General features: G+C 54.3%; 6 protein-coding genes across 6 annotated transcripts; 3 read left to right on the top strand and 3 right to left on the bottom strand.

The window, feature by feature from the left end:
* Positions 1-63: 63 nt before the first annotated feature.
* GGS23DRAFT_605688 (translation protein) lies at positions 64-4,394 on the top strand (the record flags this gene model as incomplete). The annotated part of the gene is made up of 6 exons (XM_051519797.1): positions 64-344; positions 549-717; positions 874-1,072; positions 1,547-1,629; positions 3,025-4,125; positions 4,353-4,394. The coding sequence occupies 6 exons, from the start codon at positions 64-66 to the stop codon at positions 4,392-4,394; spliced, it is 1,875 nt and encodes a 624-aa protein (XP_051371100.1).
* A 204-nt stretch (positions 4,395-4,598) lies between these two features.
* Positions 4,599-5,400, bottom strand: GGS23DRAFT_597613 (DUF1783-domain-containing protein; the record flags this gene model as incomplete). Its single annotated transcript, XM_051518647.1, has 2 exons — positions 4,599-5,104; positions 5,244-5,400. 2 exons carry the CDS (start codon positions 5,398-5,400, stop codon positions 4,599-4,601), a joined length of 663 nt encoding a protein of 220 aa, XP_051371101.1.
* A 278-nt stretch (positions 5,401-5,678) lies between these two features.
* Positions 5,679-6,672, top strand: GGS23DRAFT_98274 (putative 60S ribosomal protein L26-1). Its single transcript, XM_051521441.1, has 3 exons — positions 5,679-5,829; positions 5,932-6,044; positions 6,115-6,672. Exons 1-3 carry the CDS (start codon positions 5,811-5,813, stop codon positions 6,394-6,396), a joined length of 414 nt encoding a protein of 137 aa, XP_051371102.1. The 5' UTR covers positions 5,679-5,810; the 3' UTR covers positions 6,397-6,672.
* A 1,728-nt stretch (positions 6,673-8,400) lies between these two features.
* GGS23DRAFT_610582 (uncharacterized protein) lies at positions 8,401-11,647 on the bottom strand (the record flags this gene model as incomplete). The annotated part of the gene is made up of 2 exons (XM_051520337.1): positions 8,401-11,054; positions 11,152-11,647. The coding sequence occupies 2 exons, from the start codon at positions 11,645-11,647 to the stop codon at positions 8,401-8,403; spliced, it is 3,150 nt and encodes a 1,049-aa protein (XP_051371103.1).
* Positions 11,648-19,596: 7,949 nt separating this feature from the next.
* Positions 19,597-21,202, top strand: GGS23DRAFT_98465 (uncharacterized protein). The gene is made up of 3 exons (XM_051521442.1): positions 19,597-20,050; positions 20,207-20,275; positions 20,380-21,202. Exons 1-3 carry the CDS (start codon positions 19,793-19,795, stop codon positions 21,004-21,006), a joined length of 954 nt encoding a protein of 317 aa, XP_051371104.1. The 5' UTR covers positions 19,597-19,792; the 3' UTR covers positions 21,007-21,202.
* Positions 21,203-21,709: 507 nt separating this feature from the next.
* Positions 21,710-23,729, bottom strand: GGS23DRAFT_98467 (uncharacterized protein). Its single transcript, XM_051521443.1, has one exon. The coding sequence runs from the start codon at positions 23,624-23,626 to the stop codon at positions 21,773-21,775; it is 1,854 nt and encodes a 617-aa protein (XP_051371105.1). The 5' UTR covers positions 23,627-23,729; the 3' UTR covers positions 21,710-21,772.
* Between the last annotated feature and the right edge of the window lie 2,158 nt (positions 23,730-25,887).

The raw sequence follows: 25,887 nt of genomic DNA on the forward strand, positions 1-25,887 counted from the left end.
CGGTGACCTTTCAGCCAACCGGTCAGCCGATTAGGAAACCATCAGATTGGTACGCCTTACGACATGTCGCACTGCCATGACGAACACCACGACCACAGCCATGGCCACGATCACGATCATGGGCATGGGGGTCACGACCATGGGGACCACGACCACTCGGACGACATTACGCCGGCGCTCCAGTTCAGCCTGTACCAGCACATACGGTTCGAGGAGGTTGAGGCGCTGAACGAGGCCGTCCGCGGTGCTGGCAAGGCCATTGTCAAGAAGACATGGGCCGAGAGGCTGCAGCCGGAGCCTGAGCTCGCGAGCGATACAGATGAGCAACTCATTATCAAGATACCGTATGTTACTTCCCTCATTAGTACCGAACGTGTAGCTATTGCCTCTTTCTAAAGAGTACACGCGCGCATAATCCGAGCACATATAATATCCTTCACGATATATATACCTATGTCCATAGGCAACATCATGCTACTCGCTTGCCAGCTATCCACATTACTACGATGAAATATACGCATGCACTAAACTACGGCTTCGTAATCCAGATTCACAGGGCAGGTGAAGCTACACTCTGTCCTGCTCCGCTCGTCCGCATCATCAAGCGCGCCCCATACGATCAAGCTGTTTGCGAATCGTAACAACGTGGACTTCGAGATGGCAGAGCAGCTATCAGCCACACAGACGTTGGAGCCGGCACAGACGTCAGACGTCCAGGTAAGTTGTTCCCCCCCTTTTTTTCAAAATCCCCCCCCCCCCCTATCTGGTGACCCATCTAGAGGGGACGGGGAGATCTTCGTCTTCTTTAAACGACCCTACCTACTTCCCTACTCGCCCGCCCTATCCAACTAAGCTAACGACCCACACTGGTAGGAGCTACCGGTACGCCGCGCGCTTTTTAGCAAGGTGCAGCACTTGACGCTGTTCGTCGAGAAAAACTTCGGCGACGGCGAAGAGGACGTGACGCGGCTGAGCTATCTCGGCTTCCGCGGCGAGTGGATGCAGCTCGGGCGCGCCCCCGCCCAGATCCTGTACGAGGCAGCGCCGAACCCGAGCGATCACAAGCTCAAAGGTACGAGTGCGAACAGGCTCGGCAGCGACATTGGCGGGCCCGGCGGCAGTCGGGGGATATGAGCGGCAATGCGGGCGGAGAGAGAATCATGAAGGTTTAATCAGTGGGCGCCGCTCCGGAGAGTATGTTGCTAATGGGGAGGCGGCTACATCTTACGGTCTGAGTAAGGAGCGTGTGTAAGGGCTCAGCTAGCGCTCGCCGACACATGTGAGAAAGGAGGAGGAGGGAAGGGCTCGTCGGTCTACGAGTGAGCACCGATACCCGCATAATACAGAGGAGGCATCACTAAGTTTTAAAGGCGGAGCTATTTCCTTTTGGTATCATGCGTCTTCTAGCTTTCCTTTGCGATGGCGGACAGAAGCACAGGTGGGCTCAAGGGGGGAACTGAAATTAAACCCGTTACATGAAGTCCTCCTCCCAGTTCTCGGACCGATTCTGGTTGCTTGACGCCTCCATGTTCTCCTCAGTGAAAAGGTCGTCGTAGGCGTGCTCTTTTTGCCACTTCTTCTCCTGACGCTCCTTCATCACTCGGGCTTCTTCCTTCTTCTACAGACACAGTATTAATCATAGCTCAGGAATATACCTACGTGCATGGAGGGGGGTGATAGAAAGGATGGGGAGGGAAACCCACCCGTTGTTGCTGAGCGGCCTGGTCCTTCTTGCGCAACTCACGGCGGTGCTCCTCGCGCTCCTGGGAGAGGTCGGGGTGGGACTCGACGCGGGTCTTGTTGAGGCGGTTGACGATGGGGTTCTCGCGCTGGGGGACGAGGACGCGGCGGACGAGGCGGGGGTCCTTGAAGCTAACCTGGCCGACGGCCATGCTACCGTCCTTGCGCAAGTTCGACCAGGGGGTGTATATGATGGTGACGTTGTCCTTCTTGTTACCCTCGATCGAGTTGGCCTTGGTCAGCTGGGCGAGGTCGGTCACCAGCTCCGGCGCGATCGCCTCCCACGTCTGGCCCGCGCCCAGCCGCAGGTACACGTGCGCGCTCGACAGCTTGTCCGCGTGGAACTGTTTGGTGGCCACGAGAAGCGACCCCCTGTTGCGTGAGAACGGGATCTCTCCTCTCGCTCATCTTCTCATTCGACTTGCTTTTCACTCTCAAATCTTTTTCCACATTTTGCCGTCGTGGGACAGTCGAGGAACACAAAGGGAATAGATAAGGGGACACAGGAGATGTGTTAGGGGTCTGTGTTTTATTTGGCTTCATACCCTAAGAGAAAAAAGATTGTATGAATATTATTATTGCTTCTCACCCGATGAACATCCGTACAGGGCCAGGGCGATGTCACTCACCATACATCCTCCTCCCAGCCGTACTTTATCAGCTCCTCGTCTTCACACATTCTGGCATCAGTACAGGAATTGACAACTACCTCCAGACGAGATTTTCAGGAGAGAGGCTATCACGTACTCTCGAATTTGTCCTTGCCGACATAGATAAAGGCCGGAGGATCCACGACATTTGACTTGAAATAGTAGACCATGTCTGCTGAGACTCGTAGAAGAGAAAGCGAATTAGAGGAAAGGTGCTCCTACTATGTCAGATCTTACGAAGTGAAATGCAAAGAGAAGAACGGATATCAAGTAGCCGTTGTTTGGGCCGTGTTGGACCGGATGCCAATTCAGGTCTGTCCGCCAGTCGCGCCAGCTGTGGTCGGCTGTCTGCCGCATTCTACAGCTGGCGGAATCGGCGTAACTAAGAGCAGGTACATAGGTAAGTACATAAGTGCGATATTATGCAATAAATTCACGTACCCACGTACCGGGGATTTCCCGACCAGCGACCTGCCCCAACTTTTTCAATTGGGTACTGCGGTGGGGAGACCTTGAAGCTTCAATTATTCCGGTGTCATTGGCATCTCGACTCATTGCTTGCCAATCGCAACCACCGCTTCCATGTCGAGTCCCTACCCGAAGGACGAATAGTACATCTAGAACCGCAGCCCAGGCATACATAGCAGCCGCATTAAGCGGCACACATCGATCCCCCCGAGCCACGATGGCATCCCGGCTGCCAGTCCGCTGGGCATCTAGTGCCGCCGCTCTAACAAAAAGCACCTCAGCGAGTCGTCCTCGAATCCTCGTCACCTCCGAACGACACACCCTCCTCCTCCCGCGCACCGCAAAACGCGGCGTCAAGATTGGCTGGTCGACACAGAACCCTCGCGTCAGGCCCCGACGTTTCAACCAAGAAACGGCCGGCCTACCTACGCTCACGGCCAGCCCCGCCGCGGCGCTGAAGCGCAAGGAGCAGTCAACCCCGGTGCGGACCGGTGTCTTGGCCACCAAGAAGGGCGTGTCGGCCATGTTCAGCAGTAAGGGCAAGCGCATACCCTGCACCATCCTACAGATGGACCAGGTCCAGGTCGTGGCGACGAAGACGCGGGCGAAGAACGGCTACTGGGCCGTCCAGATCGGCTGCGGCCAGCGCGAGGCCGACAACGTCACCCTGCCGCAGCTCGGGTACTACGAGGCGCGAGGCATCGCCCCCAAGTCTGACCTGGCCGAGTTCCGAGTGCGCGGCGAGGAAGGGCTGCTGCCCATAGGCTTGCAGCTGCAGCCCGACTGGTTCAAGGTGGGCCAGTTCGTCGACGCGCGCAGCAACAGCCGCGGCATGGGTTTCGCGGGTGGTATGAAGCGGCACAACTTCTCCGGTCAAGAGGCGAGTCACGGAAACTCGCTCAACCACCGAACGATCGGTACGACGGGTCCGAGCCAGGGCGGTGGTTCGCGTGTGCACCCAGGCAAGAAGATGCCCGGGCGCATGGGGAACGAGCAGGTGACGATCCAGAACCTGCGCGTGCTCAAGGTCGATAACAAGATGGGCATCGTCGTCATCAACGGCCACGTGGCCGGGCCCAAGGGCTGCATCGTCAAGCTCGCCGACGCCATCAAGAAGCCGCCGCCGGTCCAGACCTTCGTCGACAAGGCGAGGCGGATAACGCTCGAGCGCGATCCGCTGTACGAGGAGCGGCTGCTGGCCGCGCAGGAGACGCATGAGCAGCTGAAGAAGCTGCGGAGAGAGGGCAGGATAGGGGACGCCGCGGCGGTGGCGGCCGCCATCTCAAGAGCGAGTGCAGACCGCGCACTACAGGCACCGGCCGATTCACTCGTCTTGTAACATATTATTTATACAAATACTGTATGTACACATATGTACCCCACCCACCAAGGGGTGCGACCCGGCGTACAGACATCGAAGAACATGTTGCTGTGTATTACGCCGACGTGTGCCTTCGCCCCGTCTATCGTAAGGTCTGATACCAATGCCAACAGCACCGTGGTTTCGATTGTCTAGTGCAAACCAGACAGTACTAAGTTGAATTGCCGTACGTTCCCCCTAATCATTGTCGTCGGCTATCACCAGGATATACCCATGCTGAATGACTGAGGAAGGCCATTAGCCTTCGTATGCAGAAGTCGTGTGCAGGATCCATGGGTACGGGTAGTTATTCTAGCCTAGAGTAATAAGCTCGAAGAGAACTTCTCCCTCCCCCGTTTTTTTCCCCTCTCCCCCTTTTCTCACTTGAGCTGCTGCCTGAACCCCCTCGTGGAGCTGGGCCCGGGTGCGGGGAGCTCGGTCTCGTCGCCGGGCTCGGCCACGTCGTCGGGCGCGGGGGCGAAGTCGGGGAGGGCGCGGGCGGGGTCGTCGTCGTCGAGGAGGAGGTCGATCTTGGCGCCGTCGGGGGTCTCGAGGCTCCACTCGACGGTCTCGAACTGGGCGCGGGGGGAGGGGCGGACGCTGACGAAGCGGACGACGGCGGCGGCGCGGGTGCCGCGGACGGCGAAGCGGATGTCGATGCGGCCGCGCAGCTGGTTCATCTCGCCCCAGATCCAGGGCACGGCGCGGCGGAAGTAGATCTCGTCGCCGAGCACGGCCCGCGCCCGCGCGCTCGTCCGCAGCGCGTACAGCGTCCCCGCCACCACCGGGCTCGACGACCGCTGGTAGTTGAAGATGGCCGCGCTCGCCGCCGCGATCAGCACCGCGAACGCCGGCAGCGTGCGCCACCACCGGAAGCCTGCGATGTCTGTGTGCACGCGCGCGCGCACGTCGAGGTGGCTACGAGTCAGCGCGCCGTCCGTGGGCGAGGTGCGCGTGCGCGGGGTGGAGGGGGCAGGGGATACGGGGTAGGGAAAGAAGAGAGGAGAGGGGAGGGGACGACGCACTAGGGAGCTCCCGGTCTGGCCGTCTCTCCATCAAAGGGCCGTCGCCGGGTTTGGGGGGGGCGATGAGGGTGCGCCGCTGGATCTGGCTCGTCGCGGCGGGAGTAGAGGGGTTCCGCAGGACCAGGCACGCCCTCCGGCGTACTGTTCTCGACCACATTTTGGCTGGTACAGATCGTTGACCATTGGGGCGTGAGAGGTGTTCGCGACCCGAGGGAGCATAAGGAGAATAGCTTCCATCCATCGTCCCACCATGGATTTGCGGTGGGGCATAGTAAGGTACCTAGGTACCTCGTATCGTTGTATCTGTGTACCCCACAGTAAAGCCACCTTCTTATCTTATCGCGGGTTAAGGATTGCCAATGGAGACATTCACCCGCTGATTGGTCGAGGCAGGCCCACTCTCCTTAGGGCACCCGAGAAATTTCCCACGCACCAGCCTTTTTTTTTCACACATTTTCCCTGGTGCGAAGCCAATCGTGAACTGCTCACCCTTCAACTTCACACTCAACCAACCTCGGCCCTTTCGACAACCCAAAACCCCCCCATCACCACACGCCCACCGACGAAATGGCGAAGGTCAACCCAGGTACGCGTGCACACACACTCTCTACTTCTATCTGTCATGGCTTTTCGTGCCATTCGGAGCCTAGTCGAGCCTGTACGCCGCCTCTAACACGTTTCCTTCTAGGTGTCCACAGCTCGCGACGAAAGTCGAGAAAGGCGCATTTCAGCGCCCCCTCAGGCACCCGCCGCGTCATTATGAGCGCTCCCCTGAGCAAGGAACTGCGAGAGAAGTACAACGTATGCCCGGCCCAGTCCGCGGGGAAGTGAGGAGGGAGAGGAAGAATGCGGGTAATTAACTCTTGTACAGGTCCGCAGCATCCCCGTCCGGAAAGATGACGAGGTCACCATCGTCCGGGGCACCAACAAGGGCCGAGAGGGCAAGGTCACCTCGGTCTACCGCCTCAAGTACCAGATCCACATCGAGCGCGTCACCCGCGACAAGGCCTCCGGCCAGAGCGTGCCCCTCGGCATCCACCCCAGCAAGGTTGTCATCACCAAGCTGAAGCTCGACAAGGACCGCGAGAACATCCTCGAGCGTATCAAGGCTGGCCGCGAGCTGCGATCTAAGGGCAAGGCCGCTGCTAAATAAGCCTAGCTTTTTTCGCTGAAACGATTTTCGTCTTCGTTACCACGACAAGAGAACATACCGATACCCTTTGGTAGAGCAATGCGCGACAGCCGCGGCAGCAGCATTTTGTTTTTTTCTCTTCTGCGAGTCGGCGGGGGATAAAATCACGGAATATGGCAGGCGTCTACGAGGATAACCTTCTCCTTCGGCATCATCGAGAGGAGACGACGAATCAGGCTTTTTGCATGGCATGGGATTTCCATGACGACGAGCATCTAGATGCTACGGCACACCGAATGAAAAAAAGACATTTGCATGCACACAATGGCCGTTTCACAGTTTCTGTGAAATGTTCCATGGGAGCTGATTCCCGAAGTCTCGATTCTGACAAGAAATTGTTTTGTGGTGCTGTGTCACGTAGTGTGCAAACTGCAACTCACCCACGCCTCCCCTGGGATGGCCCCCCGTGGCTACTAACAGAGGGGAGCGAGACAAGACCCCTATAGAGAGAAGAATCGCGGGAGGAATGTCTCGTCTCTTAGGTAAGTCTACTTCCCTAACGGTTGGAGAAATATGCTAGAAAAAAAAATACAAGGTGAGTGTGAGCCAAGATCGGGAAAACAAGTAGGCGCAGGCCCTCGATTCCGTAAAAGAAAAGAAAACCTAGGTATAGCACCGCCAGATTATCTCCGCGTCAACTTCTCATCTTTGGTTTTCGAGGTATACGACTGGCGAACAGTGACAGCTAGCGGACGAAGAAAGGGGGGGCATGAATCACCTCCCCGTCTATTCTTCTCCGCACCCGGCCCCTCGCCTGCAGACTTTGAGCCGTTGAGAAGACGTAGAATACGTGTTCGATGAGGCTGGAAGTTTGATGGTGAGGCACATAACATACCCAGGTATACGCGCAGCGAATGATGCAGCAGGTGGGTTAGGTTAGGTATGCACAGAGGGCATCCCGATACTTGTGGGCTCGGAAGGATGGCACGTTATGGATCTATAGCTAGCAGGTATCCGCTATATTACAGCGACACACGAGGTAACCAGTTCTCCGATAAAATAAAATGAAACTTCCTCTCCGTCCCCTGCCACGACAACCTACCTAGATCGTGTACATTGCTTCCATTCCTCGCCACCGTGGTAGTTAAGCATTTACCCTCTAAACCAGCCAATCAACCCGTACTCCCCCCTATTCCCCCCATTGCCCGCGTTGCCTCCACTACGCCTCCGTCCTTATCTAAGTACTTATCTATGAGTGCAGGTCGTCTACCCGCCTTCTGGCCAAGACGTGTCTTATGCCTGCCTTACCTCTAGTATACCACGTTTCGCAAACCCGGCATACGCGCGCGCGCGTCCTCGCCAGCAAGACAGTTTTAACTAACTTACCTACCAACACCACCTCTTCTCAAGCACGCCACCGCTAACTCATACATTGTTCTAGCGACCTAGCAATCGACCTACTCGATGATCGGTGAGTGAGTATGTACTAGAGAGGCAAGCGGGAAGGAGGAGCGAGAAGGTTTTAATATAGTACGTGTATTCACACAGAGAATCAGCTAATCCTAGCTAGAAATTCCCGCCCGCAGCAGAGTAAAGACAAACCCTTCGGGATAGGCCTAGGCCATTCTCGAACATCATCGGCACTCTATGCGTACCGTCGGGAGTACCGTAAATAACATCTAGGCAACAGGGCCCACCGGCTGCCGCCATCTTCTCTCGGCCAAACTACCTAACAACAAACTTGTAATGGTATACCCCATCTCCGCCATGTGCCCTTCGGGAACAACAACTGCGCCGTACCTAGCTATATGGAACCTAGGTATGGATCTACCAAGCCGCCTTCTCTTCCGGCGTCCTCCACGTATATACCATGATCCGATTCCCTCAAGAGCGATAAAGCTAGCCATATGAATGTGCTAGTACTAACATGATCCCAAGACTTTCGTTTTCTCTCCCGGTTGAGGACAAGATGAGAAGGCAGGCGATGTTGTGCTTTTGCCAAACCCGCAATTTGCCGCTGGACCTTTACTGCCAGTCTGAACCAATTACGCCACGCCTCTGTGCGTCACGGAGCATACGTTCCTGAATGTCTCTTCCGGGATCGTAGTCTGCCGAGTGAGCATCGTCGGGCGGGCAGTTCTCTCCGACTTTCCCTGTAGGTGTCGGGGGAGAGTCGCATTCGGTGGTCTTGTTTCCAACGGCAGATGCGACACGGACCGGAGGACTATTCGTATTTGGAATTGCCGGCCCGAGAGATGCGGCCGCGTTACCAAAGTATGGAGGCAGGTATCCAGAAGCAGTCGTCGAAGTGACAGCGCTCGGAAGTGCAGCACCGCTAGCCGACCCCTTCTTCAGCATAGTCTGCCAAAGATCGTGGCTAGACTTGTTACCCGATCGCTCCAACATTTTCCGACCGTTCGTACGAGACTCCTTTTCCCCAGCCGGGTCCTCGGACGACGCAGCCACCTGCGAAGTATTGCCGCCTCTCTGTTGCCTCTTACTAGCGTCGTCGTCATCGGTCTTTGACGGTAATGGAGAAGCGTCCTCCATCTTAGACTCATCTCGTCGGTCAGCATCATTAGGGGCGACGATAGGGATAGCCTTGCTAGGCCTCTGGCTACTTGATTGCGAATAGCCACTTCGAATGTCGCGATTGGAACAGAAAGGATCGTTTTCGGTAGGCTGGGCTCGCGTGCGGTAGTCAGTGTTCACGTTGCCAGTTGGAATCAGTCGCGAACTCAGTTTCCGTGTATTCTCGGGAGCATGGGTAGACTTCACAGGGGAGGGAGGATAGAAATCCCTGCCGTCGAACTTAGGCAGACCGGGTCCAGCATTCGGGAGGTGGCCCCAGTAGTTCTGACGAGCCTTTTTCTCCTCTTCAGTAAGCTCTCGCGAGTAAACATAGTCGGTCGACCGAGCATCGTAAGGGTTCACTCCTTGAGGCAGCGTGCCAACGAGGTATGGCGCACTGCTGGAGCCCTCGGCGAAACTCGCCGACGGGGAGTGAGCATTGGCGACAGCAGCACGGTCTCCTCGGTACTCGGTACTCCAGGCATCCGGCTCTTCGAAAGGCAAACGGCCCCACTGGTTACTGTCGTATCTGTAAATGTCAGACGTATCCGGGATAGAAGCACTCTTGGTCGGATCGGGCGTTCCAAGGCCCCTCTTCAACTTGTCTTGAATGACAGCTTCTAGAGCGGGATCTGTAGAAAACTCCAGGTGGGAGCCTTTGGAAGAGTTAATCCCCACGGCCGAGTTATTTTTGCTGCTGCCGGTTCTCTGCCCACTTCGCCCAGATGGTTGGTAAAACGAGACACTAGAGCTACGATCATTGAGGGTGGCGCTGTTCTGGGAATTGCTCCCCCCTCGGTGTGCCCCAATGCTGGGAGGTCCTGAAGGTGCCTTCCAGTGGTATGTCTGCGAAGCTGGGCTCTCACGACCCAGCGATGCCCTCGGGTAATAGGTCGCCTCAAAGTTGACCTGCATCTTGTAATTATGCTCAAATTGTCGGACGCTCCTTCGAATGCCTTGTGCCTGCTCCATGGTCCACTCCTCGTCAATCTGGTGACGATTATACTGCAGTTGGTCCTCGTAGTACTTCAGAGACGCCCTCAACGAGTTAAGCTGACGTTTGGTAATCTCACTCGGTCTGATCGACGTGATCGGGGTTGCCAATCCAGGTATCGGGGCCGTGTGTGGCTGTGACGGTTGGGGGCCGTCACGGGCGCTCAGAGGGCCGCCGAAGCGAGTAAAAGCGGCAGGACTATAGGCCTGGTTCCCAACCATCGCGTGTGATAATGAATGGTAGGGAGACATCGTCGGAACATGGCCGTGACTAATCCCATATGGCGAGTAAGGCGAGCATGGTGAGGGATAGATCACGTTACCATTGTAGTAGAACGGGCGCGTCCGGTCCGCTTGATCCGCCAACGGGATACTGATTGGAGCGGGTCTACGCTTCTTATCGTCAGCCCCGTCCTTGGCCTTGACGGGCTTTGCCGCCATTCCGGCATTCTCACTGCCCTGAACCGGGGGGGTTCCGCCCGGGTGGACTAGCTGAGGGGCAATGCCATAGACCAAAGGAACTCCACTCGGTACAGTATAAAAGGGCAAGGGTAAACCCATGTTCTGGATGAGGGGATACCCCGGGACTGCGGGAGGGAGGATGGTATTCATATTTTGGTTATTGACGGCGTCGCTGGTCTGGGGCTTCTCGCTTTTGGTTGTATTCACACAGTTCTGTCCGCCGATGGTCGAACGCTCCTTGTCCCATTTCGCGGTGGGAGATGCAGAGCCACGGTTGTTAGGCACGATTCTACCACCGGCAGTGACTCGAACATGGGTCGGAGAAACGACCGCCTTGAAGAATCTCTGAAAACCCTCACTCTGTTGTGCTGCGAGTCCAGTGGGGGCAGAAATGGGCTCGTTCGAAACAACTTCGGATCCGGAGCGACCGCGGTAGTGCCACTCGGTGATTCCGTCGGTCAAGAGGTCTTGCTCATTGCCTCGGAAGGCGCCATCGCCGTTGCCCGTAGATGAGGAAATGTTTCCATTTGTCCTCCTCAGACGTCCGGTCGGGGCAGGCTCCATGGCGGGCTGTTCGGTAGCGGGCTCCACGGCCGGCTCTACAGCAGGTTCCACAGCAGGTCCTAGAGCCGGCTGCCCCTTGGAAATACCAGCTGCGAGTGCTTGTTAATATCACTATACCGAGGGTTGACAGGAGACGTGACACAGAACGTGATATATCGAGGTGGAAGCGGGTTGGAATATGCTTACTGGCTGAAATACTCTTCCAGATTGCCTTCAGCAGGACGGCCGAATAGCTTGGGCGTTTGAGCGTAAGCAGCTCCTCAATGGTGTAGGTACGAGTCGCCATACGGCGTTCGAGGTAGGCGAAAAGGAAGTATGTTCGATGTCGGTCCCTGTGGTGATAGACGAAGAGGGTGGGGAAGGATTTTCCGTTTCCGTCAGGATAGAACTCGGAAATTAAGTGCAGAGCCGCGGAAATCTGATTGGGGACTTGAGTCTCGTCAGTGATCTTTTGTGCTTCAAGCTGTGAATAAACAAATCGGGGGATATTGATCGGTGGGAAGACCCCAACAACCGTGGAGGGAGTGCTGTTATCTACCGTGACCTGGCCAACGGCGGGGCGATTTTTCATCCAGAACTTGAGCTCCACGAAGATAGCGGAAGTCACCACTGCGTCATGCTCTTGGAGTAGCTTGAGTTTGCGGGAGGCAAGCTTGAAAAGCTTTTTGGGACTTTGGACCATCCTGCAAGGGGTGAATAGGGGGGGATGGTAGGAATGGGAATAATGGGAGGTGTCGGGACAACAGCTCACGTGTAGATAGAGCCGCCACAATGTGGGCTGTTTGATGAATGGAGGGCTTCTTTTCGAGGAGGGGTCTTTCATAAAGACAGGGGTGGGTGGGAAAACCTCGAACAAGAACTGAATGAAGACGAGAGGTTGGAGCGGTGGATGTTAGTCAGGAGGCGAGCATTGTCATCATAAATCGGTTGGTTGCCAGGATAGCGAAGGGGAAGGCAACGAGTGCTATACGGCAAGGTATCTAGGTATATATGGATTTTGTTGTTTGTTCCTCGCGTCTCCTATCGTCAGGTTGGCCGGCCACGATCGCCGGGGGGAAATCAACGACTGATGCTAGAAGGGGATAGTACGGTACTCACATGCCAAAAGGGGAAGTGGTAAAGCGAGGGAGGTTTGTGAGCAATCAGCAATTGCTAAGTAGGCATACGGAATCTCTCGAGGCAGATCTGAGGAGGGTTATTCTGGATCGTGGGCAAGACTGAGAGGTGGGCGAAGTCGAACTGGATGCTGAGGCTGATATGAGCCAGGGGAGGGGAGGGAGAGAGGGAGAGATAGAGGAGAAAGAGACGGGCCATAGCAGAAGACACCTGGGTAACGACGAAGGCACATATAAGCATACATACGGACACATAATAGTAGAAGCAGGAACAGTCGCCAGACTGACACTCGTGCTTTCTAAGCACGAGGCTTGAAATAAAGGTACCCAGGTCCCACCTAGGAGAGGTAGGAGGTACCTAGGTAGGTAAGCAGGTACCTAAGGTAGGCTAAGGTACCTAGGTTAGTATAAATTGTCCTGAACTAACAGGAACATCTCCAGGGCTTGTATAAGGGGTAGAGATATAGGAGTAACCTAGGTAGGTAGGTACCTACCTAGGTCAGGTAGATTGGTACCCAACTAAGGAGGCACACCTACAAAGACTAACACGGGAGGTTACTCCTATACCTCTATGTGGCTGCTGCTAATCACTTGAACCAAGCCCTATTTGTCTTGCCTTTCGTACATTAACATACGGGCACACGCACCTAGAGGTACGTTGGGCACCTCGAGGTACCTACCTACCTCTATTCTAACCTCCTTTCCTCACCTCTCAGGAAGCACCCGAGGTATCCAACCTCCCAGAGGAGACAGTTCCAGGTACCTAGGTAGGTAGGTAGGTAGTGGGAACGTCCCCCTAAGCTATCGTTCATCTTTCTAAACTTTAACCACCAACAGACACTTGCCAGGGAGTTTAGGCACCTACACATGAGCACCCACCTCGGCCGGTGCTCTGTACCGAGTCCCCTCTATGCCTCCAGTCGGGAGGAGAGAGGAGGTAGGCTTAGCCCCAGCCTCATAGTTGCCGAGGCGCCCAAGGCACTGAATCCAGCAGCAGTTATTTGCCTCCAAGGTCATACCAACCTCCGCTCGAGATCATAATCTCGAGGCACGTTGACCCCGTAGGCAAGTTACGAGGCGCCTCTATAGATCTATCGTACAACACGTCGACGTGTACCCTTGCGAGCGGAGGAATCCTGCAGGCAACCCTTCTTAGGTAGCTGGATCGGTGTAACTACGGGAAGAACAAAAATTAGAGTGAAAAAGGGCCCCTATGCCTTCGTGCTCTAAGGCAAGCGTGTCGTCTGTTTGCTATTTCAACTGGGGGATAGGCTGAGTCGATGAGTTAATAAGCAATTGATAACTCATACCTATTCACTCCATCGCTTACTCAATCAACTATCCCTAACCAGGAGCACCTTGGAAGAGAATCCGAAGACTTCGGTCTTGTCATGGGGCATATGTAATATGACATAGATAGGCCTATCTATGTAGGCAGGGGTAAAGGGGTCAAGAAAGATGGGGTTGGTTACACCACCCCAAGTCGCGCCCTCAATGGAGAACTGCCGTTAGCTAAAGGGGAGGGGGGGGATAACTCTGGATACAATTAGAGGGGAATGTAATCGCGATATATAATACAAGAGCCTAGAGCCTATATAACGCGGCTGCCTACGAGGTAGGCGGCCTTTGCAGCTTGGTGGCTATGCACATCCATCCTTGGAGAACCGATTCACCCCGAGACAGCTACGGAGAGTGGCGACGAGACGCTAAAATGACAATACGGCGTAAACCATAATATCCACCAAGGAGAGAGAGACAGGCAGAAAGAGACACAGATGAATACACACAACCTCGACAATACAATATTTACTCCTATTTGGTATTCACTCTCGTTGGGACAATGCCTATGATGAATAGAAGATGCTGCGATGCATAGAGAAGAAACCGCGACTCCTCCCGGACTGATAGCATAGAGGGCCGTATCACGAGGTAGGAATGGTCACATCCACATCCCCAGCCCCGACATGCCAGATAGGTATCTCAAAGATGGATTTGGAATGCCCGAGTTTCGGAGAGATGCTCGTGAGTGACGATCGAGGGAGGCAATGACACCAGGAATCTCCGAGCCGGCTAGATACCGCGAGGGCCACAGACGGTTGAATCCACCTAAACCCACTCCGGTCTCGCTGTCAAACGTAATGTTCCCTTGTCCTACGTGTATCGTCTCTCGTAAAATCCGGACAATCCTTCAGAAAGGTGAGCGTGTGATATAACTAATGATATTGGGAAGTAGAAAGTGGGGAGAACCATACCTACCCAAGCTCCCGATAGCGCTGTCGACCACCCATAGGCCGAGGGATCGACGTGCCCTAGGAAGTCTATCGAAGCCCTCTCACATGTCCGCGATATGGCGGCCATCGGGGCTTGGTGGGTTTGGCGTCGGCGGCTCTGGTTGAGGTGGTGGTTCAGGTTTATGATCCAAGTCGTTTGACGTATCTTTCATGTTGGCCAACGACCCAGAAGCCCATTCGGGTTTGTCCTGCTGGTGGCTCGAGCAGAAAACCATTGCGCACCAGTGATGTTCGGGTGGCGCTATGACGATCCGAGCTAGGGTATCCGCCGATCAGACAGCTGATGGGCAACGGTGGCTATGGTGGTAACGATGTCGATGCTGATGCCGATGCTGTGAACCAGATTATACGGATGTCTGGGGGCGCCCCCTCTCGTCGAAGGATGATAGCTGTGGGTAAACGAGGGAACCATATTCTCTAGAGGGCCCCCTCGCCACATCTTATAGCCCAATCCTCTCCGGAACGAACCCCCACCCCCAACATCCGACCCGAGAGAGCTATAGGCCCTCGACAACTATTGGGCACGGCCACGACGCCGAAAATGTCTCGCTTTCCTTCCTAGCGCATGGTTGACATATGCATGCCGAGTCGCCTTGGAAGCACTTGCCGACCCACACACGTGGTGATAGATCGGCGTTAGGAGTCTTGCTCACGGTCTCATTCCCCAGTGAGGTGATGGTGTCTTCATCTCGAGACATCTTGGGAGACCTACTCGCGAATGACGCCTCAGCGTCCGCGCACAGGCTCCCGAGCGTAACCGCCCGAGCGGGATCTCGTGTGCGTGTGCGTGCTTCTCCTAGACAAAGGCTAACTGGCAGGGATCCCAGGTGGTTAGTGCAACCTTCCAGCTTCTAAATCGAGCTCGTTGTGATCACAGGTTATCAGGAAAATCACGTCGGCGGCCGCATGCTCGTCCCACGCTGCTGACCTCGCTGCAACCATCCCAATGGAGGTCCGGTGACGTTCGGAGTGTTACGACATATGTAATAACAAAAGGCTGATATCAACGAATCAATATCTCGAGTTCCGAATGCGTCCGTCACCTTTTTAGCAGCAGCGGCAGCAGCAACAGCAGCAGCCAGAGCTACCCAGCCAGCGGCTACGACTGGCTAGTGCGAACCAATTATCGAGGTGGCCCATCTGGTAGTTTCGGAGAAGTACAGCCGTGCTCCTGATCAGTGAGGGCGAAGGAAGAGAGAGGGGGGGGAAGGCCTACGGGACCTGACCTGGCCGCAGCAACAAACAACAACCCGGATGGATGGCCAATGTCGATGTCCTACACATCGGCCACGATGAAGCTCATTGCATACAAAAGTGTCTTTTAGACCCGGATTCGGCCCCGGATTGTCTCCCTCACCCTAGGGCCAGCCCGCCCGAGCCCAGCCTAGCCTGTGGCCGTTCGCCAAGTTGTGTATGTTTCAGGAGAGCTACCTGGTGGGACCTTGACACGATCACCAGGACTAATGCGTGCGCCCTGTCGTGCTGTAGGCCGTACGACATCCCAGCGCCACATCGCGGGACGTCTCACTAGGCTCTGCAGGCCAGACGGGTAGGCTAATATCGGGTCAGCCGCATCCCGGGGAACGCTGTGAGAATTAGACAACGTCAACTGCTTTTTAGAAGCGCTCGTTTATATGGGTATATAAAGGCGCGCTCTCTCTCCTTCTCCCTCTCTATTCAGCCGGCCTGCTTGAGCGAGCTGTGCGTCTGGTTAAGGGGGGCGTGATATTGGGTGCTGCTGCAGCAACGCTGTACCGACCCGGTAACACAGCACGGCACGGCACGGAACCGAGTGAATTCCACCGCTCGCCTTATCCTAGTCGATGCTCCTCGAGCTAGCCGGTGGCTTGGTGCGCCAAAGACCCCGACATGGAACATGGACCCCGAGGCCAGAGGGGGTCTGAGGACGCGTGTTTGGCAAGAGACAGACCAGTAGAAGTCGGAGAGAGCCTAGACAAGGCGCCGGACGCAGAGGGCCATGTCACCAGTAAGGCCCCCTAAGGTGAGATGCATGCACGTGGGTAGGAGGTGGTCGCGAGACTCAACCTGAGTTACGCCAGAGGGGGAGGTGGTGTACCTACGGTATCGACATCGTCTCCTATTTGAAAAAGATGTATATGTAGATGGGCTCCGGGGTTGCATTTCGGTTAGCCTTTTTCTGTCCCTGTACCCGTTCAATGCGCGTGAGTTAGGTACAGCCTCCGACGTATCTTCCATGTTCGTTGTCCGTCCCGTGGACCCACATCAAAATGTACCTTGGTAGATGGTAGATAGGTAGGTACCTACCTACCTCATCTCTTGAGAGAAGTACACGATGGATACCTGAGGTGCTTCCTAGAGATCTAAGGCATGGTAACGCCGTCCGAGGGGCCTGCTCTTGTTACTCTGTTAGGCATCTGTACAGAAACTCGAGAACTCGAAGGAATATTAGAGGCACAACACACATGGTAAGGAGGTTAGGTACCTAGACCTCAAAAGTACATGTATACCTGTCTACGAGGTAGGTACCTACCTCTTACCTACCTACCTACCTAGGTTACCTTATGAGTAATCAGGTCCTTATGCATTTGGCACCTCTTAAGATTTGGTATTACGACATATGTACCTAGGTTAGGTAGGTACCATATAGGGAGGGGGGGGTCTATTGATACTATGTTAGCAACCCTTTCTATGACTGGACATAGTGTCTGCCTCGTGATAAGAGTAAGTTAAACTCTAGGCTAACATTATTACCATTTCCCGATATAGTTACCATCCAGACATAATGTCCTTATTTTAAAAAAGGTATATTCTATAGGATTACCCGGTTACCTCTATGTTACTAAGTACGTACCTTTGTACCTTTGTATCTTTTAGGTCTGTTACCTACCTCCTAACCTCCTACTGTAGTGGTGCGGTGGATCTAGGCCACGTAGCCTTTTCGATGTGTATTTATATGGGTCGCGTACTTATATTTTCATTAGTTAGACTTAGACCTGTAGACATCACGACCTACAGCCATTCACTCGTTTCTTGCCATGCCTTTCTAGCTATCCTCCTTTACCCGTTTCTAGTCTCCTTTCCCAGCTGCCGTTTTTAGCTGGCCGATCAACCGATTACAGCTGTTTACAGCTGTGATCTTGGGTTGATCGGCACTGGGCCAGTTGTTGGCAGTTGGGTAGCCCTTTTCGTGCCTTCGTCAGCGTGCCTACGCTGCTCCTGTTCACTACCCACCTACCTACCTACCTCTTCCATAGGTTCGAAGATAGATAGATTCCACACGCGAACTAGCTCCCATAGGTTCGAAGATAGGTTCGAAGATAGATAGATTCCACGCGCGAACTAGCTCCCATAGGTTCGAAGATAGGTTCGAAGATAGATAGATTCTACGCACGCAAACTAGCTCCCATAGGTTCGAAGATAGATAGATTCCACGCGTGAACTGGCTCCCATAGGTTCGAAGATAGATAGATTCTACATGCCTGAACTAGCTCTTATAAGTTTAAAGATAGATAGATTCCACATGCCTGAACTAGCTCCTATAGGTTCGAAGATAGGTTCGAAGATAGATAGATAGATTTCACGCGCGAACTAGCTCCTATAGGTTCGAAGATAGATAGATTCCACATGCCTGAACTAGCTCTTATAGGTTTGAAGATAGGTTTGAAGATAGATAGATAGATTCTACGCGCGAACTGGCTCCTATAGGTTCGAAGATAGATAGATTCCATACGCCTGAACTAGCTCCCATAGGTTCGAAGATAGGTTCGTAGATAGGTTCGTAGATAGGTTCGAAGATAGATAGACTTCATATGCCTGAACTAGCTCCCATAGGTTCGCAGATAGGTTCGTAGATAGGTTCGTAGATAGGTTCGTAGATAGGTTCGTAGATAGGTTCGAAGATAGGTTCGAAGATAGGTAGTAGATCATGGTGTTTGTAGAAAAAAGATGAAGACAATAGGTCTAGGTAGGTAGGTCTAAGTAGGTAGATAGGTAGGTAGGTAGGTAGGTAGGTAGGTAGGTAGGTAGGTAGGTAGGTAGGTAGGTACCTATAGAATATATAGACATTATGTCCGTCTGGACATTGGTTCCTACGTAGTCATAAAAACTATCCTGAAATTATAAGAAGGGAAGGTAATAAGGTCGGTACCGCGACCCTTGCTGTAATTCTTTTAGCTCTTTCGAAAGAATAACCAGTTGAGGTAATCCTTACCAGATTTAGTTACCGTATCCGTACCCCGACTCTATTGCTGACATACTGTCCATAGACCCCCCCCCCCTCCCTGTATGGTACTTAAGAGGTGGTTAGCTTAGGTACCTTACCTCAGGAATGCGCAATAGGCGGACCCCTCCATACCGATTCCCGGTAGGCGTGCCCGAATACCCGAGCGTGCGTGCGAGCATTGCATTTATCCACGTGTACGATGGGGTGCAATGCGGTGTAATGCGCGTAGCACTACAGATGCCGTATTCACGTAGTTAAGAGTAGGGGTTAAGTGTTGACATGCGCAACGCATAACCTCTGTCAACGCTATAAAAGCACAATGCCAGATATAACTAGGTATATAAGCTCGCCTAAGGCGACGACAGACATCTCACCTGCCTTACTTCAGGTACCTCAGATACCCGGATACGGTTTAAAGATCGTGGTATAAAACGCAGGTAGGTACCTACCTCCTAACCTCATAAGGACCTACACCTACCTCCTTAGATGTCTCCTCAGGGTGCATAGTACCTAGGTACCTAGGTAGATAGGTACGTACCTATTTTGGGAGGCAAGGGCGGCTTTAGGGCTCTCGTTACCCACTTCGGGACACTCCAACCCTATGATAGGCCCCGAGGCGCCTCCTCTGCACGTATACGGCAGACATCGGAATTCGGCTAATCTCTCCCAACATCCCGCCCTCTCCCGCGAGTACCTATGTATAGGTATGAGTATGCTTCGTCCTCGAGGATCCGAGGTCCGGGCAAACAAAGCCAAGATAGAGACCATCTGAGCCTTCAAACCCTCTCACGCTTACCCTGTTCCTCGATGCCTCCGTCTACATAAGCGTATATAGATATACTACCTACCTCCAATGCAAGCGGGTATGTGCCTACACACGCGCACGCAGCGGATCTCGAGCCTGCTACGTGCTCCCGATTCCCACATGTGCCGGCCGCGGCAAGCTATGCTGGGGAGGCTAGCGCGGCCGCCCTAAGCTGCAAACGTCCGATGACAAGATGGAGACGACATCTTCTTCTCGAGTCGGGGAAGACGAATCGCTTGGCCTTCTCTTGAAAATCTGCGCGCACGCATAAACCTATCTACACCTACACCTGGCCGTCTTATACTCTGCATCGCTCTGACACGGAGGGAGAGACTGTGCCCCGACGACGCGACGCCACGAGCAAGAGACCCAAAGAGGAAACAAAAGGAAGAAGCAGCCAGAAGCACTCGCCATGGCACCACTGAAGCCCCACTGGGTCCAGCCCTCCCATGCCGAGATCCAGGATGTGATCATCAACGAGCGCGAGTTCACGTCCAAGAGCCTGTCCAAGATCTCGCTGCCGCCCTTCGGACTCTACGCGAAGATGGCCTTCCCTCCGTGCACCTTTGCCGAGAGCCCGACCTACGCCACGGTCCAGTGCGGCCGCGACAGGCACCTCAACCTCAACAGCGATCTACTGTACATTAACCACTCGTGCGAGCCCTCCCTCGTCAGTACCGTCTCTCCCCCTCCCCTTTGCGCGAGAAGCAGAGAGAGTGGAAGAGAGCAACAGGGGCGAGGATGTCCGGGTGATGAGTCCGAATTCCCAAAGTTCGCAGATTCGTCTTTCTAACACTGCCCCCGCCTCTCCCCCTGGGGCGTGCAGTTCTTCGATACGGCCACCTTCAACATCATCGCCGGACCCAACGGTCTCCGCGTCGGCGAGGAACTAACCGTCCGTCACCTGGTGCCCTCCTGTCCTGCCGCCCGCCGCGCCACCGCCGGCGCCGCTGGTAAGCCCCCCTTTTCCGCCCCGCAAGAGCTTACTCCTCTTCTCAGTTCTTCTACCCGTCGACGGAGTGGGCCATGGCCCAGCCCTTCGACTGTCTCTGCAACAAGCCCTCCTGCCGCGGCCGCATCGCCGGCGCCCGGGACATGACCCCCGCGCAGCTCAACGGCGTCTGGCTTAACGGCCACATCCACGAGCTCTTGGAGGAGCGGGACGGCCGCCGTAAGGCGCTTGGCGACAAGCCCGGGTCCATCAACGGCACCGGCCCCCCCGTCGTCGACCATAGCGACGGCACCGCCGACGATGGCGTTGCCCGGGTGCTGCGAGATGTCTTAACCAACGCCGAGAAGGCCCTGGAGGCCATGAAGAGCGCCCTGCGGACCTATCCCAACCCCGCGGCCCGGGAGGGGACCAGTGCAGCGTCCGAGGCTGCCGGCGCGAGCGCCCCCGACGAAGCTCTCGTCCGAGCGCTGCAGAATATCATGGCCGACGCCGAGAAGGCGCGCGAGACCACCAAGAGCGTGCTGTCGCTCTACCTCGACCACGCGACGCGAGCGGGGGCGGCGGCCGACGGTGCCGGCGCCACCTTTGTCGCGGGCCTGGCGAGGCGTGGCGTCACGTCGCGGGAGCTGAGCGGCGAGATGGGCGGCGACACACCCGCGGCCTCGGGATCCTAATGCGATTCGATTCGAGGGAGGCATCGGATTGTTGATGATATCAAGTGAAAACGTAATAAAAAAAAAGACAAGAAAGTAGTACAAAGAAACAAAGAAAAGGAGAAAAAAAAGGAGGGGAAGTTAGGTGGAGAACCCCAGCCGTGTATTCAACATCACCTACGTATATTCTCGTGTCCGGGCCAGTTTTCAACAATCTGGCCCCCTTCCCTCGTCTTTCGTTTCATATTCGCCTCGATCCGAGCCTTTCGGAGAGAGACCGTGTGGTGGCCCGGGAGCTCGCGTGTCTCGTGCCGCGCGCACGCATGTATATACCTATAGCGTATATAGCGCGCGCCAGAGCCCAGGCGGGCGGGTTGCTTTTGCTATCAAAGTCGCCCTATTATTTTGCAACATGTGCGCATCCGGCCCTTCGTTCGCCGCGGCGTACATTGCGCACGCGCACCCGTGGTCTTGCGGCAACGGTGGTGGTAGAAGCACAGTCTTTATATCTATGTGTACAGGTCGTCGAGCTCTACTCCCCACAGGTCTAGGCCCAGATTCCCAACCGTGGCGCGTAAAACTCCGTGCCGCTGCTACCGCTGCTGCCAGGATCCCGGCAGCGGCCCTGGTTCTTATTCTTCTCTCTGCTCCAATAAGATAGATACCCTAGAGAGGTCCCCCCGCCAGGATACGTCAAACCCTTCGTTTCATTAAAAAAAACCATACACGTCCTTCCCGCGATCTCCTTTTCCCTACGCAGCGCGGTTCACGTGTTTTGATACATATCTCAATCGTCATCTCCCCATCGCAGCCAACCGCCTCCACGCCCCTTTCTCTTATCGATCCCTACACCCCCGGCGTACTTGCTCTCTTCCTCTTCCCACTTGAGTCTCTCGACCCTTGAGCGCGCTAAGAAAGCGCGGGCGAATCGCCAGGCTTCCGTGTCGGCCAGGTTCCAGGCCTCGACGGCGCTGCGCACGCGCACGTCCCGCTCGGCCTTGCTCTTAACTACCTCGCGTGCCCTCGCTAGGAGGGCTGGTTCGCGCGAAAGCTCATCGGCACCCGGGATCGGCGAATCAGCCGGATTGTGGTCTGGTTTCGGCTTCCGCGCCGGAGCCGGGGCCTCCGACTTATCGCCGGACGTGTTCCGCGGAATCTCGAAGCCGAACCACCAGTCCAGGTCATGCGGGATCGTGTCTTTCTCGGCCGTCAACCAGAGAGTGTGCGAAGTGGCAAACTCCCCAGCCACGGCGTCTTTGAATTTAACAACCCGCGCCGAGCCGGATATCTCAGCGCCGAGAAGTTCCTGGAAGACGCTATAAAGCCATTCGTCGCGTTGTGTCTCGCGCCTAATCCAATCAACGTCTATCGTATCGCGGAGCGAGTCCATCATGCGCAAAGTGTACGGGTGCGGCACAGTCGCTATTGTATATAGATTGGTCGTGTTGCGGTAGTGCACCGGCGTTGAGATCTTCATCGGGGGCGAAGAAATACAGGGAGTGCATTTTGGGAGATTCGGTGGACAAGACGTCGGTATCGGGCTATCACTGCAAGTCGCAATCGTCGTTGCCAATTCGAAGGCTAGCTCGATCATGTGCGTTGTATGAGCCGGCATAGGCTTGAGGACAGCAATGCCCCCCGAGAAAATATCCTGCCAGGTACTTTGCAGATGGGCATTGACAAGGCCATTTAAGCTTTTCAAGCCTCGGGGGCGATCGGCTACTACCTCATCTGCCACTTTTTTATAGCTCTTCTCAACAGTCTTACTGTCGTAGAAGGCAAAGGACTGGTAGGATGAGTCAATGAGAAAAGTTTCGTCGGGGACGGCGGCGATAAAGTCCTTGGCCGACTTTCTCTTGGGGCTCTGGAGGGCTTGTCTGATAGCCGTAGCTACCGTATTTTTCGACCCGGCGAACAAGGCATTTTCAAGACCTCCCCATCTCGTCAGGCCGGGGTACTCGCCCCTTCGTAGGAAGGACAGTGAAGGGTCCTCGCGAGGCGCCATCGGAAACAATAGATGATGAGACAGAAGTCCGCCACCCATGTTCTCCCACGCCAGCCAGCGCATCATATCCTTCTTGAAAGTCGGCTCCATTTCCAGCCGCTGCAATTCGTCATAGAACGGATTGTTCATAGCTTCTGCTGCGCTCAAGATAATGGGCTCAAATCCTTGCGCCCACCAGGCGCGTCGCCACGTGAGCAGCAGCGCGCTCTCGGCCTCTTTGGTAGCATCATCCCGCTGGGCGGTGGTGTCATAATAGCAATAGATGGGAGGCCTCTCCTTCAAGGGCGGGAGAAGGGACCGGTTCTCATCTAACGTTACAGACGAGGAAAATGGGCTCTTCCAATTCCAATCTGAATACCACGAACTCCCACCGTATGTTGAGTTGTTCTGCTCCGGGGGTTTGTGGGAAGCGGGCCGGAAAGGATTCAGCGACGAGAGCGTATCCTTATATTTCGGTAGGGAGAATTTATGGTCGGCGATGGATTTAGACAGACTGGGTCCCGTCGGCATAGCATTGGGTAGGGTGAAGAGGAGTGTGAACAAGACGAATAGGCCCACGAGCGTCAGGAGGAGGGAGATACGTCGCGGGCCTACTCGGCGAAGAGGTATCCCGAGGATGGCGAGCGGCTTCGGCATATCGGAGGAGGTTCGAGGCTTGTTATTAGATAGCTAAGTAGTGTACAGGTTGAAACGGACAGTACAGAAGGATGGAAAGCCCCCGGGGGAATAAGACGTTAGGAAACGCGTGGTCGCAAGGGATCACAGTACGACGATCAGGCACGACGTGCCTTTCGTGTCACTGCGGACTCCCGTCTCGTCCGTTGTAGGTATGTAGGCAGCAATGGTCTTGACAAGCGAGGGAACGAAGAGAGAAAAAAGGGAAAAGGTCCAGAACACGTATATACGCAGCAATAGGAGAGATTCGATCAAGAGACGATTCGCCTCATGGCGTTTGGAGATTTGGTCGGCTGAGGCTCACGATCCCACTTACAGGTCGCTCAATCCGGACATCCCCTACCCAAATACGATCACGAATCGCGTCGGAAGAATGATGTTAAAACATGCGGACGGACAACGAAGAGATCCGGTAGGCAAGGTCAGGTATGGAGGCGGAGGGAGGCGGGTAGGCGAGAGGCATGTACCTAAGGCCAGGCAGGCCAGGCAGGCTGAGGAAGCCAGTTAAAAAGGTGGCACCAACAGGCAAGGCACAAGGCAGGCACGAAATCCGACGTTGCCTAATGGATCCTACACGTACATATGTACGTACACCTTTCCCGCTATTGAAAAATCGTCCGTGCACTTACTACTGTTAGCAAACACGGTATTATTCACCTACTTAAAACTCTAACATGTAATAAAAATACCTATTTTTAATTAAAATATAAAAGGTCAATATCTTATAATAATAGCTTCTTTAAAAAGCTATTAGTAGTAATGAAAACTCTTATTATATCTTCTAGATAGAATAAATACTCATTCGAAACCTTACAAGGACTAGCTCTACCGTGCTACTACAGCCTCCTTAGTTTAACTAAAAGCTAACAGAAAGAGATAAGAGAGATTAGACGATAGGACTAGTAGAGCTGTAACTGTATCCTAATTAACTAATGAACCTAGACCTAATTAAGACCCCGAATAGCTGAGAGCAATTCAGTTTAGTCAAGGGCCAGCAGGAAAAGACACAAAGAAAAAAACAATATCATGATGCTACGCAATCTCCGTCCTTCCCGTCCGCGTTTGGTTGTTGCCGATCCCGTCCATTTGATAAACCTAATTCTTAACCCGATTGATAATACGTCCGATTCTATGTTCGACTCTAATGCCCGTCTCTGTGTTTATTTGTCCAATGGCAATTTAATTCCTGTTCTAATTAAGCTCCGTGTTCTAACCCTATTATCTGGGCTATCTTTTTATTATTTATCTGATTTCGTTTGTATCGGTATCGTCTGTGTAGGTTTCCGTGTTGATCGGTACGTCCTCGATTGGGTGCGTGGGTAGGTATAAGGTGTGTCGGTAATCTGTAAAAGGTATCGTGGCACCTCTGTGGGAGAAACCTCCCTAAGCGCCGGTTGGGTCGGGAAAGGCAGGGCTATTATTAGGTTGGCAAGCTACCTGTAATTGAATCGTACGTTGTTGATTGGTAACTAATAAAAGGCGTTGAAGGGTAAAGTTGTTCTTCCACAGCACCCCTATTCCTTTGTTAGAAACTCCCCGTCCACATCCCTTTACCTCCAACTCCTCTCCCTCTGCATCCTTCTCCTTCCCTTGTTACATCCGGCCTGCCTCACCATGACTGCCCTCGTTGACCGCGTCTGTTGTAATGATCTCCCCTCTCTGGGGGAGGCAGATGTCTCCTAACAGGCTTAACCGCTCGAGCTCTTGTATAAGCCCTACCCATCAGCGACATCATCAATGGCCCCATCTGCCATGTCTATCTTAAGCATGCTGCTCATATCACCCTCTGCATCTACCTCCATCACCGCCACCATAGCATCCATACCAACGAGGCCGTTGTTAAGGTCGAAGGTACCGCGTATGTAATGGACGGCCAAGCAATGAAGGACGTTATATCCTTTGAGAACAAGATCGTTCTGAGGACTTAGATAGCCTCCGACGGCAATGTACTCCTGACGAAGCTCGCTGTTGTCCCTGACGCGTATATCGTGTTTCTTCACCATCCCCTAGCTGCGTCCTCACTTTTGACAGTCTTCTCTCGCAGGACTACCACAGCCACCCCCCGCCTGCTTTTCAAGTAGGCCTCCTCCCCGTTCCTGCCTTAAACAAGTGCGGCGGTCTGTTTAGCTTTAATACTATCGCCAAGGATGATTGATCTGAGATGAAGATCAGCGATGCCAGCGTTGTTGTGCCTAGCAACGGCAGCAAAAGCTATAACCAAG

This window comes from Durotheca rogersii, assembly GCF_024521655.1.
Source record: "Durotheca rogersii strain YMJ 92031201 chromosome Unknown GGS23scaffold_13, whole genome shotgun sequence".
Classification (NCBI taxonomy): Eukaryota; Fungi; Ascomycota; class Sordariomycetes; order Xylariales; family Xylariaceae; genus Durotheca; species Durotheca rogersii.

Bases quoted from the DNA above. Each gene is read 5' to 3' on its own strand.
- GGS23DRAFT_98274 (XM_051521441.1), top strand. The intron at 6,045-6,114 runs GTATGCCCGGCC...ACTCTTGTACAG, and splicing joins AACTGCGAGAGAAGTACAAC to GTCCGCAGCATCCCCGTCCG.
- GGS23DRAFT_98465 (XM_051521442.1), top strand. From the start codon at position 19,793: ATGGCACCACTGAAGCCCCACTGGGTCCAGCCCTCCCATGCCGAGATC. The intron at 20,051-20,206 runs GTCAGTACCGTC...TGGGGCGTGCAG, and splicing joins ACTCGTGCGAGCCCTCCCTC to TTCTTCGATACGGCCACCTT. The intron at 20,276-20,379 runs GTCCGTCACCTG...TCCTCTTCTCAG, and splicing joins GCGTCGGCGAGGAACTAACC to TTCTTCTACCCGTCGACGGA.
- GGS23DRAFT_98467 (XM_051521443.1), bottom strand. From the start codon at position 23,626: ATGCCGAAGCCGCTCGCCATCCTCGGGATACCTCTTCGCCGAGTAGGC.